Source organism: Peromyscus maniculatus, chromosome 6, assembly GCF_049852395.1.
Source record: "Peromyscus maniculatus bairdii isolate BWxNUB_F1_BW_parent chromosome 6, HU_Pman_BW_mat_3.1, whole genome shotgun sequence".
Taxonomy (NCBI): Eukaryota; Metazoa; Chordata; class Mammalia; order Rodentia; family Cricetidae; genus Peromyscus; species Peromyscus maniculatus.
Genome location: NC_134857.1, coordinates 60,152,008 through 60,171,637, shown reverse-complemented (window position 1 = coordinate 60,171,637; position 19,630 = coordinate 60,152,008). Strand labels below are relative to the sequence as shown.

At 43.7% G+C, this 19,630-nt stretch overlaps 1 protein-coding gene across 3 annotated transcripts in view; it reads left to right on the top strand.

The window, feature by feature from the left end:
* Rxfp1 (relaxin family peptide receptor 1) overlaps positions 1-19,630 on the top strand; it is a 150,885-nt gene that overhangs the window by 106,775 nt on the left and 24,480 nt on the right. For all 3 annotated transcript variants that reach the window (XM_076574281.1, XM_015999595.3, XM_042279184.2), the window contains 7 exons: positions 200-271; positions 9,442-9,513; positions 9,600-9,671; positions 10,407-10,481; positions 13,751-13,822; positions 15,364-15,435; positions 19,179-19,250. In XM_076574281.1, coding sequence (XP_076430396.1) covers positions 200-271; positions 9,442-9,513; positions 9,600-9,671; positions 10,407-10,481; positions 13,751-13,822; positions 15,364-15,435; positions 19,179-19,250 — 507 coding nt within the window. The remainder of the gene's footprint in view (positions 1-199; positions 272-9,441; positions 9,514-9,599; positions 9,672-10,406; positions 10,482-13,750; positions 13,823-15,363; positions 15,436-19,178; positions 19,251-19,630) is intronic.

Below are 19,630 nucleotides of genomic sequence, written 5' to 3'. Positions count from 1 at the left end.
GATCCACTGCGGCTCCCTTTCCTTTCAAGTCAGTTTCTAATTTCAGTACAATACTTTCAGTAAGATGTACCATCTCAGCTGACAGAGGCCATCAGCCCGTGTGTGTGTGTGTGCCACCACCACTGCTGACATCCGCCAGGCTCTTGCAAAGCTGATGACAGTGTTTTGTTGTTTTCTCTTTGGCTACTCTTGGTCACAGGTGCCTGCAAAACAATAAGATTCACTTCGTGTCCGTCTCTGCTTTCAGGGGACTGCGCAGCCTCACTAAACTGTAAGTATGGGGTCCACGGAGGTCAGGGAGGGGAGTGCTAAAAGGCTCCCTGGACCACCAGCACCCTGTCAGGCTAACCCATTCCAGTCCAAACCAGTTCCCCTGCTCAGGACAGTCAGTACCAGGAGGCCTGAAAGTAGTGCTGAATGGACAGTGTCATAGTGGGCTGGGAACATGGGATCGGGGTCACACTGTGTTCAGGCTGAGCCCTGATTTTACTTGCCAGGTGAGTGCCCTTGGGTGCCAGCTCCCTCTGCTGCCTGGTGCTTGCTCTAATAGTGCCCAGCACGTGGCTGTGTGGGAGGGAGCAAATGAAAAAGCCCATAGGCGACATTAGATATGCCGCGGCCGCCTAAGTGGAAGCAGGCAGATCTTCTGTGCCAAGACAAACTCAATCATGTACATCCGCCATGGCAGCAGGAGTGACCGTTGAAGGAGCTTGGTCAAAGTGAGGAACCTGAGGACAGAGAAGAAGAGGGGCTTCCCCAGCTGTCCCGGGGATTCTGCTCGCTCTGCTTTTCCCTTCATGCTGGGGGTAAAACCGGTGTCCTGTGTGTGCTAGGCACACACTGAGAGTCTCCCCCAACCGCTCACTTGCATTTTCACAAGGTTTTGAGATAGTATCTCACTGTGTAGCTTCCTGGCTTGGAACTCACTCTGTAGACCAGGGTGGCCTTAAACTCACAGAGATCTGCCTGCTTCTACTTGTGGAGTACTGGGATTAAAGTCATGAGCACCACAACTGACTTATAATGTTAAATCCGACCTTATAAACGTTTAACATATAATAGATTGAGGGACCGGGCGGTGGTAGTGCACAGCTTTAATCCCAGTACTAGGGAGGCAGAGGCTAGTGGATCTCTGTGAGTTCCAGGACAACCTGGTCTACAGAGTGAATTACAGAACAGCCAGGACTACAGAGAAACTCTGTCTCAAAAAAACAAACAAAAACCCTGGTGGTTGTGTGCCTGTAACCCAAGAACAAGAGGTGCTAGGCAAATAAATGTTGAACATATAATAAATTTAAAAGAGCAAAGCTATTGACCGTGGAATCTGGTTTGTTTTCTACCTCACTTTGCCCAATGTCTCTGGCATTCCTCCCTGTAGCGTGTATGGGAATTTTCTCTTTTTCAAGGCTGCATAGTATTTCGTTGTGTATATATGTACCACATTTTGTTTATTCACCCGTCTGTCCATGGGTGATTGGGAATTTGCATCTTATTCTGTTATGGTAATACTATTACTCAGTCCACACATTTACGTGAGTGCCTGCTTTCAGTTCTCTTGGGTGAGCTAAGCCAGGGAGTAGAATTGTTGTTCCTGTGTTGATTCTACCTGCTTTTTTTCCTTCCTTCTGGAAGCTACTGTACTGCTTCTCCAGCAGCAGCATTTTTTTTTTAATTCTTTGAGAATTTTATGTAGTATATTTTATCATATTCTTTCCTGTGCCCCAACTTCTCCTGGATCCATCCCCTTCCCTACCCACTCAACTTCACATTTTTTTTTCTCTCTCTTAAAAAAAATGAAAAAAGTCTTAGCTGGGGGCATCCTTGTAGATTCATGGGAGTTTCCCTTGCATTGGGTTTGCACCTGACCCCAAAATGCCCCCCTTTTCAGTCACCTCTTTCAGCACTCTACCCCTCCATCCACCCCCCCCCAACACAATCCCTCAAGTTCCCATCCCCACCCACCCACCCCCAAGTCCACCCAGGAGATCTCCTCTATTTCCCCTTCCCAGGGAGATCCATGCATCTCCCCCTTGGGCCTTCCTTGTTACCTAGCCTCTCTGGGTCTGTGGATTGTAGCATGGTTATTCTTTACTTTACAGCTAATATCCACTTATGAGTGGGTACATACCATGTTTGTCTTTCTGGGTCTGGGTTACCTCACACAGGATGATTCCTTTTTTCAAATTCCATCCATTTGCCTTCAAATTCCCCAATGTCATTGTTTTTAACAGGTGAATAATACTCCATTGTGTATATGTACCACATTTTCTTTATCCATTCTTCAGTTGAAGGGCATCTAGGTTGCTTCCAGGTTCTGGCTATTATAAATAGTGCTGCTATGAACATAGTTGAAGAAGTGCCCTTGTGGTATGATTGAGCAGTCTTTGGACATATGCCCAAGAGTGGTATTGCTGGGTCTTGAGGTAGATTGATTCCCAATTTTCTGAGAAACTGTCATACTGATTTCCAAAGTGGCTATACAAGTTTGCATTCCCACCAGCAATGGAGGAGTGTTCCCCTTACTCAACATCCTCTCCATAAGCTGTCATCAGTGTTTCTGATCTTAGCCATTCTGACAGGTATAAGATGGAATCTCAGAGTCATTTTGATTTGTATTTCCCTGATGACTAAGGATGTTGATCAATTCCTTGAATGTCTCTCAGCCATTTGAGATTCTTCTGTTTAGTCTGCATCCCACTTTTAATTGGATTGCTTGGTATTTTGCTGTTTAGTTTCTTGAGTTCTTTATATATTTTTGGAGATCAGCCCTCTGTTGAATGTGGGATTGGTGAGGATCTTTTCTCATTCTGTGGGCTGCTGTTTTATCTTATTAACAGTGTCCTTTGCCTTACAGAAGCTTCTCAGTTTCAGGAGGTCCCATTCATTGTCAGTCTTAGCGTCTGTGCTACTGGTGTTCTATTCAGGAAGTTGTCTCCAGTGCCAATGCATTCAAGGCTCTTTCCCACTTTCACTTCTATCAGGTTCAGTGTTACTGGATTTATGTAGAGGTCTTTGATCCACTTGGACTTCAGTTTTGTGCAAGGTGATAGATATATTTGCATTCATCTACATGCTGACATCCAGTTATGCCAATCCCATTTGTTGAAGATGTTTTCTTTTATCCATTGTATAATTTTGGTGCTCATGAATCTACAAGGTTGACCCCAGCTAAGACTCCTAGCAATAGTGGATACATAACCTGAACTGGCCATCTCCTGTGATCAGATTGGTGACTACCCCAATTGTCATCAAAGAGCCTTCATCTAGTAACTGATAAAAACAGATACAAAGACCCAAAGCCAAACATTAGCCCAAGTTTGAGGAATCCTGCTTAAGAAAGGGAAGAAGGATTGTAGGAGCCAGAGGGGTCAAGGATATCACAAGAAAACCCACAGAAACAACTAACCTGGCTCATAGGAACTCACAGAATCTGAACCAACAGCCAGGGAACCTGCATGGGACCAACTTCAGCCCTCTACATATATGTGACAGTTGTGTGGCTTGGTCTACTTATGGGACTCCTAATAATGAAAGCAGGTACTGTCCCTAATGCTTTGACTGGCTCTTGAGAACCTATTCCTCACACTGGATTAACTTGTCCAGCCTTAATACAAGAGGAGGTGCTTAGTCTTACTGCAACTTGATATGCCATATTTTGTTGTTACCCATGGAGGCCTGCCCCTTTCTGAACAGAAACAGAAGAGGAGTGGATGGGCACAGGGGGAGGGAATGAGAGGAGGGAGGGGAAACTGTGGTCGGGATGTAAAATAAATTAAAAACTCAAATAAATAAATAAGAAAAATGAAAGAAAAAAATGAAAAAAACATGAAGTCCAGTTAGTGTTTGCCAACTACTTCTGGGCATGATGCCTGCCCTGAAGTGAGGCTCATATACTTGGTGTCACTCCATTGAAGAAAACTGATTTTCCCTTTGCCAGCAGGTATCAGTTTTAAAGAGCTTCTTGGATAGAGGTGAGACAGTAACCATTTCCACTCCTCTGTGCTGGGAGTTTGTCTGACTCACACTTGTGCAGGTCTTGTGTATGCTGCTTCCTTAAAATCATCCTCCACCTCCGGCCCTTGCAATCTTTTCACCTCCTCTTCCATGTAGAGTCCCATGGTCTTAAGTGGTGTAGTTCAATAAAGGCAACTCGCTCAGGGCTGAATGCTCCAAAGTCTCCCATTCTCTCCATGTTGTCTAGTTGTGGCTCTCTGGGTTAATGTGGAGACCCACAGAGGTTTCCTAGTGAGATCTGAGTGTGCTTTACCTAACAGGGCTGCATAGGGTAATGACTGGACCGTGAGTGTGGTTACCAGGTGTTTGGACGGGTCTGCACTTGTCTTGTGATATGCTTTTGCCTTGGCCCTTGGCATTGTTATAAAAAGCCCTTTGGAAGAGACAGAAGGGGCTGGTGGATTTTGATCCAGGTCCTCCCAAAGCTGTCCTGTGTTTCTGTCTGTCTCCTCTCCGCTATCTTTCTACCTAAATGTTTCTTGTTCCTCTCTCCTCCTCGTAGGACCCTTTAAAAGGTGGGAGCTGGCCTCCCACAGGTTAATTACCACCTACTGCAAGAAGCTTCTCCAATGAGGGTTCAGTGAAGCACTGATCTATAGGTATAGCCATACGTCATTAGCGTCATTGTGTTTCTATGTTCATTTGACAGAATAACAGTAGTAGGCTTTCCCCCAGACCCACCAGCTATCTCATCTCAGGTTCTTGGCCATTAATGCTATCACCTGTGTGTTGCTTCGCATGGATCCGGCCTTAAATCTAATCAAAAAATGATGGGCTACACCCGTGAGCATATCTTGCAGTCATGTTGTTATCACAGCTGTCAAGGTTCATAGCTTGGTAAGGTTGATGACTGTTTTTCTCTTTCTGTAGCAGGTATAGAAACTTCTATCACTATCAATGCCATCTAGCAGGGATGAAGTTTCCAGTTGAGTACCAGCTGGATTTCTTCATGTTCTATTCCATTAGTATGCTGTTTCCAGCAATAGGGTCTTCATGTCAAGTTGTGGAGGCTAAGGAATAGCGCTGACAATAGCCTATAGTGTTTGGAGAGGTCTATGGGACCCCTTTGGCTAAAGACCCCCCCCCCAAAATGTAACTCATTCCTGGTAATGGTTGGGTTACTTGGTACCATACGATGTCTAGTTGGGGCATTATCTTCTTCCATCATGTGGTGACTCCATTCAAACTATGTGTGTGTGTGTGTGTGTGTGTGTGTGTGTGTGTGTGTGTGTGTGTGTGTACATAAGGTTTCCTCATGGATTTTCAAAAGCTGTTAGTGTTAGTCACTCCTCCCCACACTTTGTTCTGTACCCGGACCTCCATCCCCCACTTCACGCCTCCTGCTCTCCCACTCTCATCCCTTCACTCCTGTTCTAACTTCCCCTTTATTCCTTGATGACACTATCTTCTAAAGCCCTTGCTTGGCGGCTGCACTGTTTTAATCTCCCACCAATCGCACAGAAGCGTTCTAGTGTCTGCCATCCTCAGCCACACTCATTCTCTCACGGCTTGAAGGATTGTTTCAATACTAACTATCCTAGTGGGTGTGGAGTTGTGTGTCATGGAAAGCCATTTTCCTCTTAAATTATGTATATGGACATTTTTGCTTGTCTGTATGTCTGTGCACCTTGTGCATTCAGTGCCTGAAAATGGCAGAAAAGGGTGTCAAGCTCCCTGGGATTGGAGTAACAGCCAAGGTTGTAAATTACCGTGTGGATGCGGAGAATCAAACCCAGGTCCTCTGGAAGAGCAGCAAATGATCATACCCACTGAGCCATCTCTCCAGCCCAGGGAATCTTTTTTAAAATAGGCTTTTGAAATTCCATCACATTCATCCATGTCCTTACCAAGCAACCTCTTCTAAGCAAACAGATCTGAAGCTTGGGTAAATAAAAGGCTCCCTACATTTTCCCTGCTTCCTTTTGGGTTAGGTTGTCTTCTTTTCAGTTTTCTTCCATTCTTTCCTGGTAGGGGCAGGACACTGCACAGGCAGGACATGGCTAGTGTGGAGGTCAGATGACCACCTCAGTTTTCTCCTTCTAACATGTGGGTCCTGGGGATTGAACACAGGTCACCGGGTTTTGGAGCAAGCACTACTGACCTGCTGGGCCATTTCACCAACCCTGCTTATTTATCTTCATCCTACCTCATTCTCCACCTTTACCCTACCAATCTGTGTCTATCATATTTTTAGTCTATGGTACCAAAGTGTGATACCGAGTCAAGAACACCTGGCAATTGGTAGCAAATGGTCCTGGGCACCTTAGCCCCTCCCTGCTTCTGTTCCGAACCTGCTGCCCTGTGTTCTCAGCATTCCGCTCATTCTCACCTGGCTCCCAGCATCAGCTTGGCTTCCTGTTTAAGATACAGGAGACATTCTTGAAAGGCAGAACAGAGCAGGCAAGGAAGTTTTTAAGGCTCCATCTCTTCCCACTTGTTCCTTGGCACCAGACTATTTTGTGACTGTTAACAACTCCACATTATCTCTAGTTTTCTTAAATGTCATGGAATACGTGCTTTTGTTCGTGCATAAAAGTACTCATCCCATCCTTTATTGGGCAAGTCTTCAGGTAGATGTCTCTGGGACACAGGACAGTGGGTCAGACTTACTGTCTTTAAGGAGCTGCTTGCTACCCAAGAAAGTCATGGCTCCCTGAGCTGTTCTGGAGGGCATCGAGCCTCTCATTGTCTGGAGAGAAAGCAATACCATAGTATTAGTACTTACGTTGAAACTCATGTTGCTCACACCAACTCTGCTGTCACAGATCTTTGCCAGTCAGACCTCCCTCACTGTGGCAAATGCCTGACAGAAACGACCTAAAGGGGAGGAGATTCCACATGGCTTGTGGTTTCAGAAGCCCAGCTTTGCAGGCAGCATGGTGCAACCCACATCCCTGGGGATTCTCCCCTCCCCCATAGTTAATCCTCTCAGTAAGACTCTTCACAGTCAGTGTTCTTTACTGGTCTCCTACATGCTCCTCGATCCAATCAAGTTGACACTCAAGGTCCGCGTCACAGGTACTCTGTGAGAAGTGACCATTTCTGATCTAGAGCAATGCAGGGGGCCTCTGAGAAATGAAGAGGACTGGACAGTAGAGATGTGGGTGAGGTGCAAGGTTGGATTCATTGCCTTGTACTTGGGGGATGGGCGTTGATCCATGACAGAGCCCTGAGGTGTTCATGGATGTGCAAAAGCTATTTCTTAGGTCTTCTCTGCCTGCCCGGCATCCTGGCCAGCAAAGCAGAGAAGGAAGTGGCTTGACCTAAAAGACAAACAAGTGAAAGTCAAACCTGGAGAAAATAAATAAATAAATAAATAAATAAATAAATAAATAAATAAATAAATAAATAAATATCAGATTCTTGGCAGAATTTTTGCAGGTTGTCAACTATAAAATATGAGAAAATTAAAGAAAAGGGAAATTGTTTTTAAAGTTGGGAGCTGGGGATGACAGAGTGCTTGCCTAACACACACAAAGCTCTGATTTTGATCCCCAGTACCACTTAAAGCCAGGTGTGGTGATGCACTCCTACAGTCCCAGCACTTGGGAGGCAGAGGAAGGTAGGTCAGAGTTCAAAGCAAGCCTCAGAAGTTGGAGGCCAGCCTTGTCTAGATGAGACCCTGCCTTTTCAATAATAATAATAATAATAATAATAATAATAATAATAATAATAATAGAGAGAAACCAATGTGTTCCATTTATCCGGGCAAGCGAAACTTGAACAAGTGCTTGCAAATGAATCATGGGCAGAGATGAGGCCGAAACAGTGTTCTAACAGTGAGTGATTCGTGCAGAGCTCAGATGGCATGACCTGTCTCCAGTGTGACTGTAACCCTGTGAGGGAGGAACTGAATGCACGTCTTAGACAGAGGAAGCTAGAGCTCACCGGAAGGAAGTGTTTGCTCCAGGCCACACTGGTGACAGTCAATAGAAGAGTCAGAAACCAATAATAGTAACAGACTCAAGGCAAAGATTCCCTCACTGAGGAGACTGAGATATAAACACACGTGGCAAAAAGACGTCAACACAGTATAATGGCACTGGCTTGCTTTGCAGGGAGGGAGGCGGAGGTGGGTAGATAAAAAGAGTCAGACTCATTAATAAACCATATCATGGCCTTTTACCAGCACAGCCCCCTCCAGATCCCAAGTTCATTCCCAGGGTCCTGCCATGGTGAGTGTCTTAGTTAGGGTTCTTATTGCCGTGAAAAGACACCACGACCACGGGCAACTCTTATAAAGAAAACATTTCATTGGGGTGGCTCGCTTACAGTTTCAGAGGTTCAGTCCATTACCATCATGGCAGGGAGCGTGGTGAGGAGCATGGCAGCGTGCAGGCAGACGTGGTGCTGGCTACATCTTGGCTTGCAGACGACAAGAAGTCAACTGAAAGTCACGTTGAGGGAAGCTTGAGCAAAAGAGACCTCAAAGCCCTTCTCCACAGTGACACACTTCCTCCAGCAAAGCCACGCCTCCTAATAGTGCCACTCGCTGTGAGACGATGGCACACTGAAATTTCTAGCCCTCTCTTAACCCCTTCCTCTCTTGTCCTCGTTGCTTCTACATATGCTGTTTCCCCTGCCTAAGGGCACCCCTGCCACGTCTTCGCTTTGTGAACACCGTGTCTCCATCCACGAGGCTTCGGAACTGTGCCTCCTTTCTGTCTCTACTCCCTTGTCTTCCCCGGTGTCCCATCTTTACAGAGCAGATGCATTCTGCAAATGGAAGAGTAACCGGACGTTGTACACATCCCTCTGGTTTTTGTGTGTTGCCTAGTTACCTGTTCGCATCCCTGCCCTGCCTCTCCAGATTCAATGTCCTCCCAAGAGTGGGCTGATATACCTGCCACAACTATTCCATTCGGGTAGTTCTCTGTCACTCTAACAGAATTCTTGAGATAATTAACTTATAAAGAGAAAATGGTTTTGGCTCACACTCTTTGAGGCTTGTTTGTGATCGACTGACTCTGTTACTTTGAACCTGTGATTGAGGCAGCATAAGCTGCTGGGAATGCATGGTAGAGCGCTCACCTACCTCATGGCTGGGAAGTAAGGAAGAGAAAGACATCCTTCAAGGGCACTGTGGAAGAGCACATCCCCAATGACCTGAGGATTCCCACAGGGCCTTATTCCCTTAAAGGTCTTCAGGCCCTCCCTACAGTGCCCCCTGGAAGCAAAGCCTTTGACCCATGTGTACCTATCCAGATGACAGCAGAGTAGGTCATTAAAACATGGACAACTCATTAGCCAGTTATGGGAAATTAAAGCTAAATTTGACACAAGACGTGAGACTGGCCCTGAGAAGGCCAAAGGCTGGAAGTGCTGTGGTGAGTCTGGTAGAGGAGAGAATTTAGGAAGGGTCATCGTTACCTTCCTTCTTGCAAAACATCACAAAGAATAAACTCACTGCTCTTATGTCTCCTCCAGGTACCTCAGCCACAACAGAATAAGCTTCCTGAAGCCAGGAGTCTTTGAAGATCTCCACAGACTGGAATGGCTGTATGTTTCATTTGTGCGGCGCTCCCCTGTGTCAGTTTTAATGTTCTGAAAATACGTATGTCACTCTGCTCTCTTCCTACTGACAGGATAATGGAAGACAATCACCTCAGCCGAATTTCCCCACTCACATTTTATGGACTGAATTCTCTTATTCTCTTGTAAGTCCTCAAATAAAACTAACAGGGAGATAATATGGTTCAATCCCCGGGACCTACGTGGTAGAAAGACAGACTCCTGCAGACTATCAACTCTACATGAAAACTGGCATGCAGAGAGAGAGAGAGAGAGAGAGAGAGAGAGAGAGAGAGAGAGAGAGAGAGAGAATTAGATCAATGCAATAAAAACTTTAAAGTATTCCAATTGAAGAAAGAGACGGAAATAAAAAAAAAAACTTTAAGCATAGTAGCATTAAATTTGTAATTATTAAATCTTAAAAGAAGCTTTCTTGACTGAAAACCACCTTGCCCATATTCTCTAAGGCTACTCACAGGTCTGACCATTTTGTAACAGTGTTCTCCGAGCCCACCAAAACTGAGCACAGTCTCCCTGTTGTACTGCACTGAAGTACTCCTTAGCACCATCCCTCCCTGGCAGCAACTCCAGCAAAGGAAAAGCCGCACACAAAGGTCCCCTCCTCTGCACAGCCCCTGCTGATGGGTGGGCACAAGCTTCTGCCTGCAGGCTAGCCTTGCTGCTCCCGGTGTGAGATCTGCTGTGGGGAGACATGTCCTTCCTACCAAAGCGTTTCGGTACTTCAGAGTGTACAGAGAGAACGCGGTGGGAAGATTTGCAGCGTGAGATTCTAGCTGTTTCTGAAGAGCAGTGATAACTGGGTTTGCCTAGAGATAGAGAAGAAGCAGAAAATGTGATTTGGGTGCTTTCTTTCTTTTTAGAGTGCTGATGAATAATGCCCTCACCCGTTTGCCTGACAAACCCCTCTGTCAGCACATGCCCCGGCTCCACTGGCTGTAAGTCTCTCTCTCTCTCTCTCTCTCTCTCTCTCTCTCTCTCTCTCTCTCTCTCTCTCTCTCTCTCATATATATATACATATATATATATATGCTACATTTTCTGAATTTGACTAACTCATATTAGACACCAGGGGTCCTCGGTGCCAGGTGGCTAGTGTATCAAGTTTCTTTGCCTTATTTTGTTGTATCTTTATATTAAACATACTCATTGACTAGCTTCTCTACACCTTCACCAAAATGCAATATCAGAAAGAGAAAAAACATTTTGGAGCCAAGAAGAAGGAAGACAGAAGGGACATCACCTGGTCTGCATCACACTTCCTTTTCCCACTGCCAGTTCACTCACCTACTAAGTTGATGCAGAGAGCTAAGCCATTTTAGTTTATCCCTAAATTCTGAGCGATGAGAATGCGTGGCTTGGCACTGATCACAAGAGGATGGGGCTGTGAGATGTTTTGAGACAGTCCCCTATAGGTTCTGTGTGATGTGTCGGCACAATGGCTTTGCCTAGTAACAAATATCACTCCACTTAGAGTTTAATCATCCAGTAAATTTGCCAGTTTAGGACATAGATTTGGTCAGGTGTGGTGGCTCGCACCTGTAGTCCTAGAAGGCTAAAGCAAAAGGCTGAGGAAGGAGAATCACCACAAGTTCAAAGCTAGCCTGGGGTATGGAGTGGGGCCCTGTTATTTTAAAAAATGGACTAAAGGGGTTTGTTTTGTCTTGCTTTATTAAGAAATGACCAAAATTACTATTTAAAAGTTCAATCAACACACTGCCCACCAGAATCAGAAAAACCCCCTCTACTTCTTGTTCTGTAAGAAATTTTCAAAAGCGGATTGCTTGGTATCCAAGTTCACAGCAAACTAGAAGGGTCCAATCACAAGGACAGGAAGATCGTGAGAAACACCATCTTTGTGAGTCGTGACGACTGTCAACCCGATTGCAACAGAAGAGAAAGGGGCCAGCGAGAACACAGGACAGGTTTGGCACGTGCTCATTTAGAATCCCACCAGGGAAGCAAGCATTCCTAAGTCCAGAGGCACGCGTCAGTGTGACAGCCCAGCTCTTTCTGTACGAGTCAATGACCTTCCTTGTAATTGAAGCTTGGTCCTCTAACAGCCATTGCAGTTCTGACTTAGTGATGGGACACAGCCGAAGCCATCAACAAGTGAGACGGGAGGTTTAGCTGGATGGTTGAGCGCTTACTTAGTGCACAGGGTTGAATCCCAAGCACCCTCCTCGCAATATCATATATATATGAATTGATACTAATTGATACAAGGTTTCATTATGTAGCCCAGGCTGGCCTTGAACTCACTCACAGGTATCCTCCTGTCCCAGTCTCCCCAGTGCTGAGATTGCAGAGGTGGGAGCTGCTGCAGGCAACCCTTAATGAGTATTCGCGGATTCTTCAGAGAGCACTGCCACCTAGTGGTGGGTTCATGATTTAACCCTTGGCAATACAATAAAAGGAACAAGGTCCAAAAGCCTGAACCAAGGCAAGACTCTAAGCATTTAGCAGCCACTTTTGTAGAGCGAAGACTTTGCCTCTAGAGGGTCAATCTGCTGCTCATTCCACAGCCTGACTTCTTAGGCTACTCTCCATCATAAATACACCTTCTTCTTCAATGTACTCAATTTTTAGATCCCTTCGTTCCCAATCTTTCATATATATTTCACTCTGTCAATGTCAACTTCCGTGCAGGTCCCAAAGCAAGGCTGACAGTCCCCCTGGAGCCGGCAGGACACCGGCTTTTCTCTAGAGTTTTCCGACTTTTCCTTGGAGGTTTTAGTAGCTCTCCCACACGTCTGTCGCGCATGAATCACTATTGCTTCTAAGTAACTTCATGCCGTCTGGCAACCATTCAACTAAGTGTGTGATGCCCTCAGGGCAGCGTCCAAGGCAGTATATCACTCTGCAAACTTCTACCATGCACCTGCTGCTGGGGTCAAAGAAGAGGGGCCGTGTGAGAACAACCCCAGCTGGGGACACAGCTCGGTGGTAGGGCACGAGCTTCGTATGTGCAAAGCCTTGCCCTTGGTCCTCAGCACTCGTTGCTGTGGTGAGAGTTCTTGTGGTGACCTCTCCACAAGCACTCAAGAGGAACGTCTACACAGCGCCCCCTGCTGGAGAGGCAATCCCGACGGCTCCCAGCAGTGGCAAGCTGTCCGGAATCTTTCCCGGACAGTTTAAGAGAGGGAGACAGGAACTGGATAGTGTGTGATAGAGACCATGACAGAAAACCACAGCTGTCAAGATGCAGAGAACAACTAACCGGGGGGGCGGGGGGCAGATTGTAGAACCAGAAGGACAAGGAACGAGGATGTGTCTCCTAGAATAGATAGGAAGCTACACCCATGATACCACAGCAATACGGCCACCTAACCAAGACTCGAATAATGATAACATTAATAGACAAGCTAAAACCACAGGGGGAAATCTCACCGGGTCCCATCCCTTAATGAGGAAGTACAGGGAGCTAATGACTTCTGAGAGAGGGAGAATTAGTCTTCCCCAGTGACGAGCACCTAACGGGTTACCCAACACCAAGTGGTCAGCTCTGAAATCATATATATACAAACAACACTAAACAGACTCAGCAGACTGTTTTTATATATTTATGTATGTATATATATATGTGTGTGTGTATGTATATATATGTAAAAATAATAATCAAAGAAAAGGAGGCCAGGCATTTGAGAGAGAGTAAGTAAGGATGGGAGAGATTAGAGGAAGAAAATGAAAAGGAAAATGGTGTAATTATATTTTAATTAAATTTTTTAATTATTAAGATACATAAAGGAATGAATATTGTCTGCACAGCCACAGCCTCTGCAGCCTAATTGGATCCTATAGTTTCATTTCTGCTGATGGAAGCACCTTGCACCTCTGGACAAATGTTTAATTTGCTTGAATACTAAATATCTGTAAATTAGGTATTTCTCTTTTTCTTCAATTTCTTGTAATAATATCCATGTCATTGTGGACACATGATAAAGATATGACTCAAAACATTTTTACTCCTTGGTACTGGGAATTGAACCCAGGACCTCATATTACTTTTGCTAGTGATACAGAAGACAGACAATAATACTACATGTATATAGCATATATATATATATACATATGTAAATTCAATTGCTTTACAAATTATTGTAAACAGAATGTAAGGAAAGATATTTTACTAGATAGCAGGTAATCCTTAGCCAATTTATTTCTGTCTATGAATTTAATTTGATTGTGTTTTCTTTTTATGTTCTAGGGACTTTGAAGGCAACCATATTCATAATTTAAGAAATTTGACTTTTATTTCCTGCAATAATTTAACTGTTTTGTAAGTACTATCTTTTTTTAAGTAATGTCGACTCTTCTTACAAACCAAATGAATCTTTTTCTTTTCTTTTCTTTTCTTTTTTTCTTTTTTGAGCTGAGGATTGAACCCAGGGCCTTGCGCTTGCTCGGCAAGCACTCTACCACTGAGCTAAATCCCCAACCCCAAATGAATCTTTTAAGTGAGTAGAACGCAGCCTGAGAATGTGCAGAGGTAGGCTGGTGTGACTCCTTTCCTCGTGTGTGTGTGTGTGTGTGTGTGTGTGTGTGTGTGTGTGTGTGTGTGTACCCCCAAGTCACACATGCACACCCTGCTTGTGAGTGGAGTTCTCTCAGACTCATAAAGACAAACAGTACATGCTTTCTCTCATAAATGGAATCTAAATTGCATTTGTGAAGTGTGTGTGTGTGTGTGTGTGTGTGTGTGTGTGTGTGTGTGTGTGTGTTATGAAAGTAGGAAGGGGACCATGGGGAGGAGGAAGAAGAGATCTTAAGGGTATGGGGAGAAGAGCAAAGACAGTAATAGCACGCATATGACATCAAAGCAAAATGAAGGACCATTTGTGAAGAGGAGAGGAACAAGCAAGAGTGAGGCAAGTGGATGGAGGAGGACAGAAGGGTCACGGTGTGAAGACAAACAGAGTATTATGGCATGTGTGCATAAAAATGCCATAATGAATCCCATTATCCTATATGCTAAGCTAAAAAGTTTTTAAATAAAAGAGTAGGTTCAAAAACAACTGGAAGCCCTTTGAAATTTCCCAAATTAATCATTTATGCTAAAAGACAACACAGACATCAGTGAAGAGGGGATACGATGTGGATCAGCTGTACAGCAAGTGCCCAGAATGAGATCCTCTCTCTCTCTCTCTCTCTCTCTCTCTCTCTCTCTCACACACACACACACACACACACACACACACACACACACACACACACACAGTCAAGAACAAGTACTACAGTCTAACATATTTCCAAACTTAAAGAGACGTTGAATTGGTCCATTCAGACCATTCTTTCTTAGGCAGCTCAATCCTAATTCTATCCACTAGCAAATAAGAGCTCTGTGGTGCATGGAGCCTTTTGTTAGACAGACACACTTTGCAGACTGAGGAGATAAGTCTAAAACAATTCCTATGCTCATAGCTGCAAGAAACTCAGTTTTTGTTCAGAAGAGGTGAGGATTCCCTATTCCTTTCAAAGTCCTTCTTCATTTCTAATTACAAGTCTAAATTACATTTTTTGTATTGTCCCTGTTAAAAGATTTATGAAATTTAGGAATAAAGTCGAATTGAAGCTGGGTGATGAAGTGAAGAGACTGAAGCAGAAAGGTCAGGCGTGAGTTTGAGGCCAGCCATGGCTGCATAGTTGAGACTGTGTTTTCAAAATAAATAAATTGAATAATATCATACTATTCAAAACATTCTGATATGAAAATGCACTCTATATTCATTATCTTTATGGTTTCTTTGTAGGAGTTACATCTAGTAATCTATGTGATAATCGTGTTGACATGTTAACATGTGCTTTTCTTTTTACTTCCAGGGTAATGAGGAAAAACAAAATTAATCACTTAAATGAGCATGCATTTACACACCTCCAGAAACTAGATGAATTGTAAGTTTAACTAAGTATGTATTTAGAATGCTCTTTTCCAGTTTTACTTTGTATTACTTATATATGTGGTATTGATATATTTAAGAAATATTAATTTCTTCTTTCCAAACAGTATTTATATGTAACATGGATCACAAAACAATTCAGATAGCTTATAAAAGTAAATGTGAAATAAATACTTGAGATAAGTTAGATAAAGGAAACATAGCTTTAGACAAAAAGTAACACGAGGGTAAAATTAGTAAGTAAAATATAACCTACACTGTTCTGTTGTATTGCTTCAAGGGGACAGAATATCTGTCATTAAGTTTCCCAGATGGCTCAGACTGAGGAACCACAAGACTCTAAGATATAATTCTTCTGAAGCTGACACTGAAGGGTTATCCTGGACCCATAAGGAAATACAGCATTGCCATGGATAAGATTCCTATCCACAGTGATGGAAGGGAGAGATACATTCAAAATATTTTAATGCCCCCTTTAAATGCCAATAGCACAATTACAAAGCCATCAAAGAAATTATATGATGAACCTAAAGCCTTATGATGATTGGTGGTCAGAATAAGATAATACGAGCCATCAGTGAACCCTTCAGATCATTGTCTGTTTTAGTCTGGGAATAACCTGTAGTGGATGTGGTTACACGTTTTGACAATTATTTAGGCCAAACACTGAATTACTGAGTCTTTCATACAAAAATTAAAGCATGCAGAAGCCTAAGAGAACAGTTAGAAATACATATTGCTCTTCCAGAGGACTGGAGTTCAGTTTCCAGCATCTACTTTGGACAGCTCACAACCATCTGTATCTCCAGCTCCAAGGGATCTGATACCCTCTTCTGACTCTAAAGTCTGAAAGCACCTGCACATATCTGTGCAGAGAGAGAGGGGGGAGGGAGGGAGGGAGGGATGGAGGGAGAGAGAGAGAGAGAGAGAGAGAGAGAGAGAGAGAGAGAGAGAGAGAGAGAGAGAGAGAGAATAAAATCATTTTCAAAAAATTAAAGAATTAAGCCAGGCAGGGGTGGTACATACCTTTAATCCCAACACTTGGGAGGCAGAGGCAGGTGGGTTTCTGAGTTCAAGGCCAGCCTGATCTACAGAGCAAGTTGCAGGACAGCCAGGGCTACACAAAGAAACCCTGTCTCAAAAAAAATTAAAGAATTCAGATAGAATGTTAGGGACAGTGTTAGATAGCTTCCTTGTACATAGGCAGGTAAAGGGAATGTGGTGAACAGAAAGCTTATCAGGAAACGGTCCTGTAGCATATGGGCCACTGAAAACTCCAAACTTCTTTTGTAATGAGTAGCTTGAAACATTTTTGACATGTGCTACCAATCATTCACTAAATGTGCACCTACCTCTCAATAGGTCTTTAGACCTGGGCCCTGTGATGGGAAGTCCTGGTACATGACAATCAAATCTTATCAGTGCATAGGAAATCACTCTCAATAACAGGGAGAAATGTGACAAGATGACCCAAAGACATTGTCTAGCCATTAAAACAAAAGTTAGTGATCCATATTGTTCTAATTTTATCCCACTAGAAATCACCACCTAAATATCAGAGGACAGTTTTCGCAAGTCATAATCAACAGTGGCCTCAGGTGCAGACTCCGCATTGGTAACCAGTAGTGATCGTGGACTACACACAGCCTCAATGCAGAACCAGAGTCTGTCTAGACTCATAGACAATGCAGAGAATGAGCAAGGTTGATAATTAGCCCTGCCTAAAGCCTGCCTAATCCCATGGCAAACACTTGCCTGAAAACTCAGATCTACAAGGCCAAAACTAGCCTGTTCTCTAAGAGGTAACCCATTGTCAGATGGGTCTAGATTTAAACTCTAGCTTTGAAGGAGGGCAGAGTACACTGTGCTGGGCAAACCTTGGCAGCAAATAGCATACCCTTGTCATAGAAACCCTGATGTAGTTCCTGGTACAGAGAATCAAAGAGCTCAAGAGGGCAGAAGGAAAAAACTACAATAATCAAGAGGAAGCCCCACACAGAGCATCTCACTGGAGCTCTGGAACATGTGTAGGCTGTGGGGAAGCATCTGAGGAGACAGCAGCAGGAAGTGATGTTAGAAACGTATGTCACTGCTTTAAGACATTTTATATCTTGCTGAGCAGTTTTGAGTTTGTCGCCTCGGCCACTGTAAACTATGGAAGGGACTTCTGAAGGATAAAAATTGTACAGATTCCTTTGCCAAATCACAACAAATCAGAACAAATCTTCATAGATGATTCACCCATGACTGTGTAAATCACAAAGACAGCCATGAAATTCAGTATATGCATGTACAGTTTGAAAAGAAGGCACTTACAATAACAATGTTGATTGTATTTGTCAGATTGGATCGGCTATTTCTTTTTAGCATCAAAAACTCAATGAAGCTAGGCATGGTGGGACACACTTATAATCCTTGAACTCAGGAGGTAGAGAATCATAATCTCAAGGTCAACCTAGACTACATCATAAGACCCTGTGTCAGAGAGAGGGGGGGCAGCCTCAATCATCCTATCAGGGCTGGAGAGATGGTTCATTGGTTAGGAGCATTCACTGCTCTTGCTGAAGACCCCAGTTCAGTTCCCAGCACCCTGTCAGTGGCTTACAAGGACCTGTAACTCCATCTCTGAGGGGATCTGACAATCTGGTCTCCTCAAGCTCTTCCACTCTTGTACACTTAGCCACACACAGACACAAGTACATGTAAGCAGACTTTTCTGTACTGCCAGCCAATTCCCAAATAACCACACAGAGACTTGTTATTAATTTAAAGAATGATAAAAATAAGAATCTAAAAAACATCATCCTGCCTTTCAAAGTTGAGTAGCCAACTGACATTGGTGACAACATATCTTTTCTCCTGCCTATCCCCCTGGAGGTGGATGGGAGAAGTTACATTTTCTGTTTTAATCCACAATCACCTAACTCAGGTTCGCTGAGACATTTTCTTGTTTAAAAGAAATTGGAGCCTTTCTCATGAAATCTGCCACTGGCAAAATTTCACAGCTGCTGCTGCTGAAAGCCCTTTATATCTCCTAGGTGACATCATGCTAGGCACTTCCCTCTGCACACGTACGTCCTGCTCTAGAGAATATGAGCCTGTGCATCTCTCTGAAAGAAAGTTGAACCTCAAATGACATGCTTTGAGGTAATCATAACAAACTTGGGCAAAAGAAAAGCCAAGACCTCAAATCATGTTCTTATTCAAACAGAGGAGAAAGGGAAAAGAAAAGATGACAGGACATCATATAGACCTTAAATGGAAATTAATATGTCAAAGCCAGATTAAATACCATCAATGATTTGTCTCCAAGGAAACATGAAATGGAACTTTAAAAATTGAGGGAGGAGGAGCTTTGGTAGCCCATGCTGGCTTTGAACACACTCAATTATAATTGAGGATGTCCAGAAACTTCTGATCCTCCTGCTTCTACTTCCCAAATGTTGGAATTATGGGTATGTATCACGATGCCTGGTTCAAGATAAACTATTGGGTGTCCCTATTTCACTCCCTCTTTAAAGCCTCTTGACTTCCTGGGCCTGGAGTAGTAGGGCACATGCTGAGCAGGAACTAGGCAGTGACTTCAATCCCCACCCTAAGGAGACACTTACTTCTTGGTATTTATCACAACTCACCAATGGCACTGTTGGAAAGTTGTAAATAGTTTCTTAATGAATTTTTTACCAATGAATGAAGTCTTCAGAAAACAGTGTGACATGCTTGCAATTGTTTCCCTAGGGATTTGGGAAGTAATAGGATTGAAAATCTTCCACCAAACATATTTAAGGACCTGAAGGAGCTGTCACAATTGTAAGTCATTAGCTTGCCACTTCCTTTCTTGATCTTATTTTGTAATTGTGGTAAAGTATACATAGCAATGAATCATCCATCTGTTTCTGTACCATTGGATTACATCAAGATCTTCCATATTGTTGTTCAACTCTCACAACATCTGCCCCCATAGGTTTTTACTTCTTACAAAGCTGAAACCCTGTAACCATCCAGTTACTAACTCTACCTTTGCCCTGCCCCAGCCCTGGCAGCAGCTATTGTACTTTCTCTCTCCTGGGCATAGCTGCCATTTTCTTCCTATAGTTTCTTCTAGTTTGATAGCTTTACATGCAAGCATGTGATCCATTTGAGTACACGGTACAGAAGGGTCTGATTCTATTCCTTTGCATGAGGATATC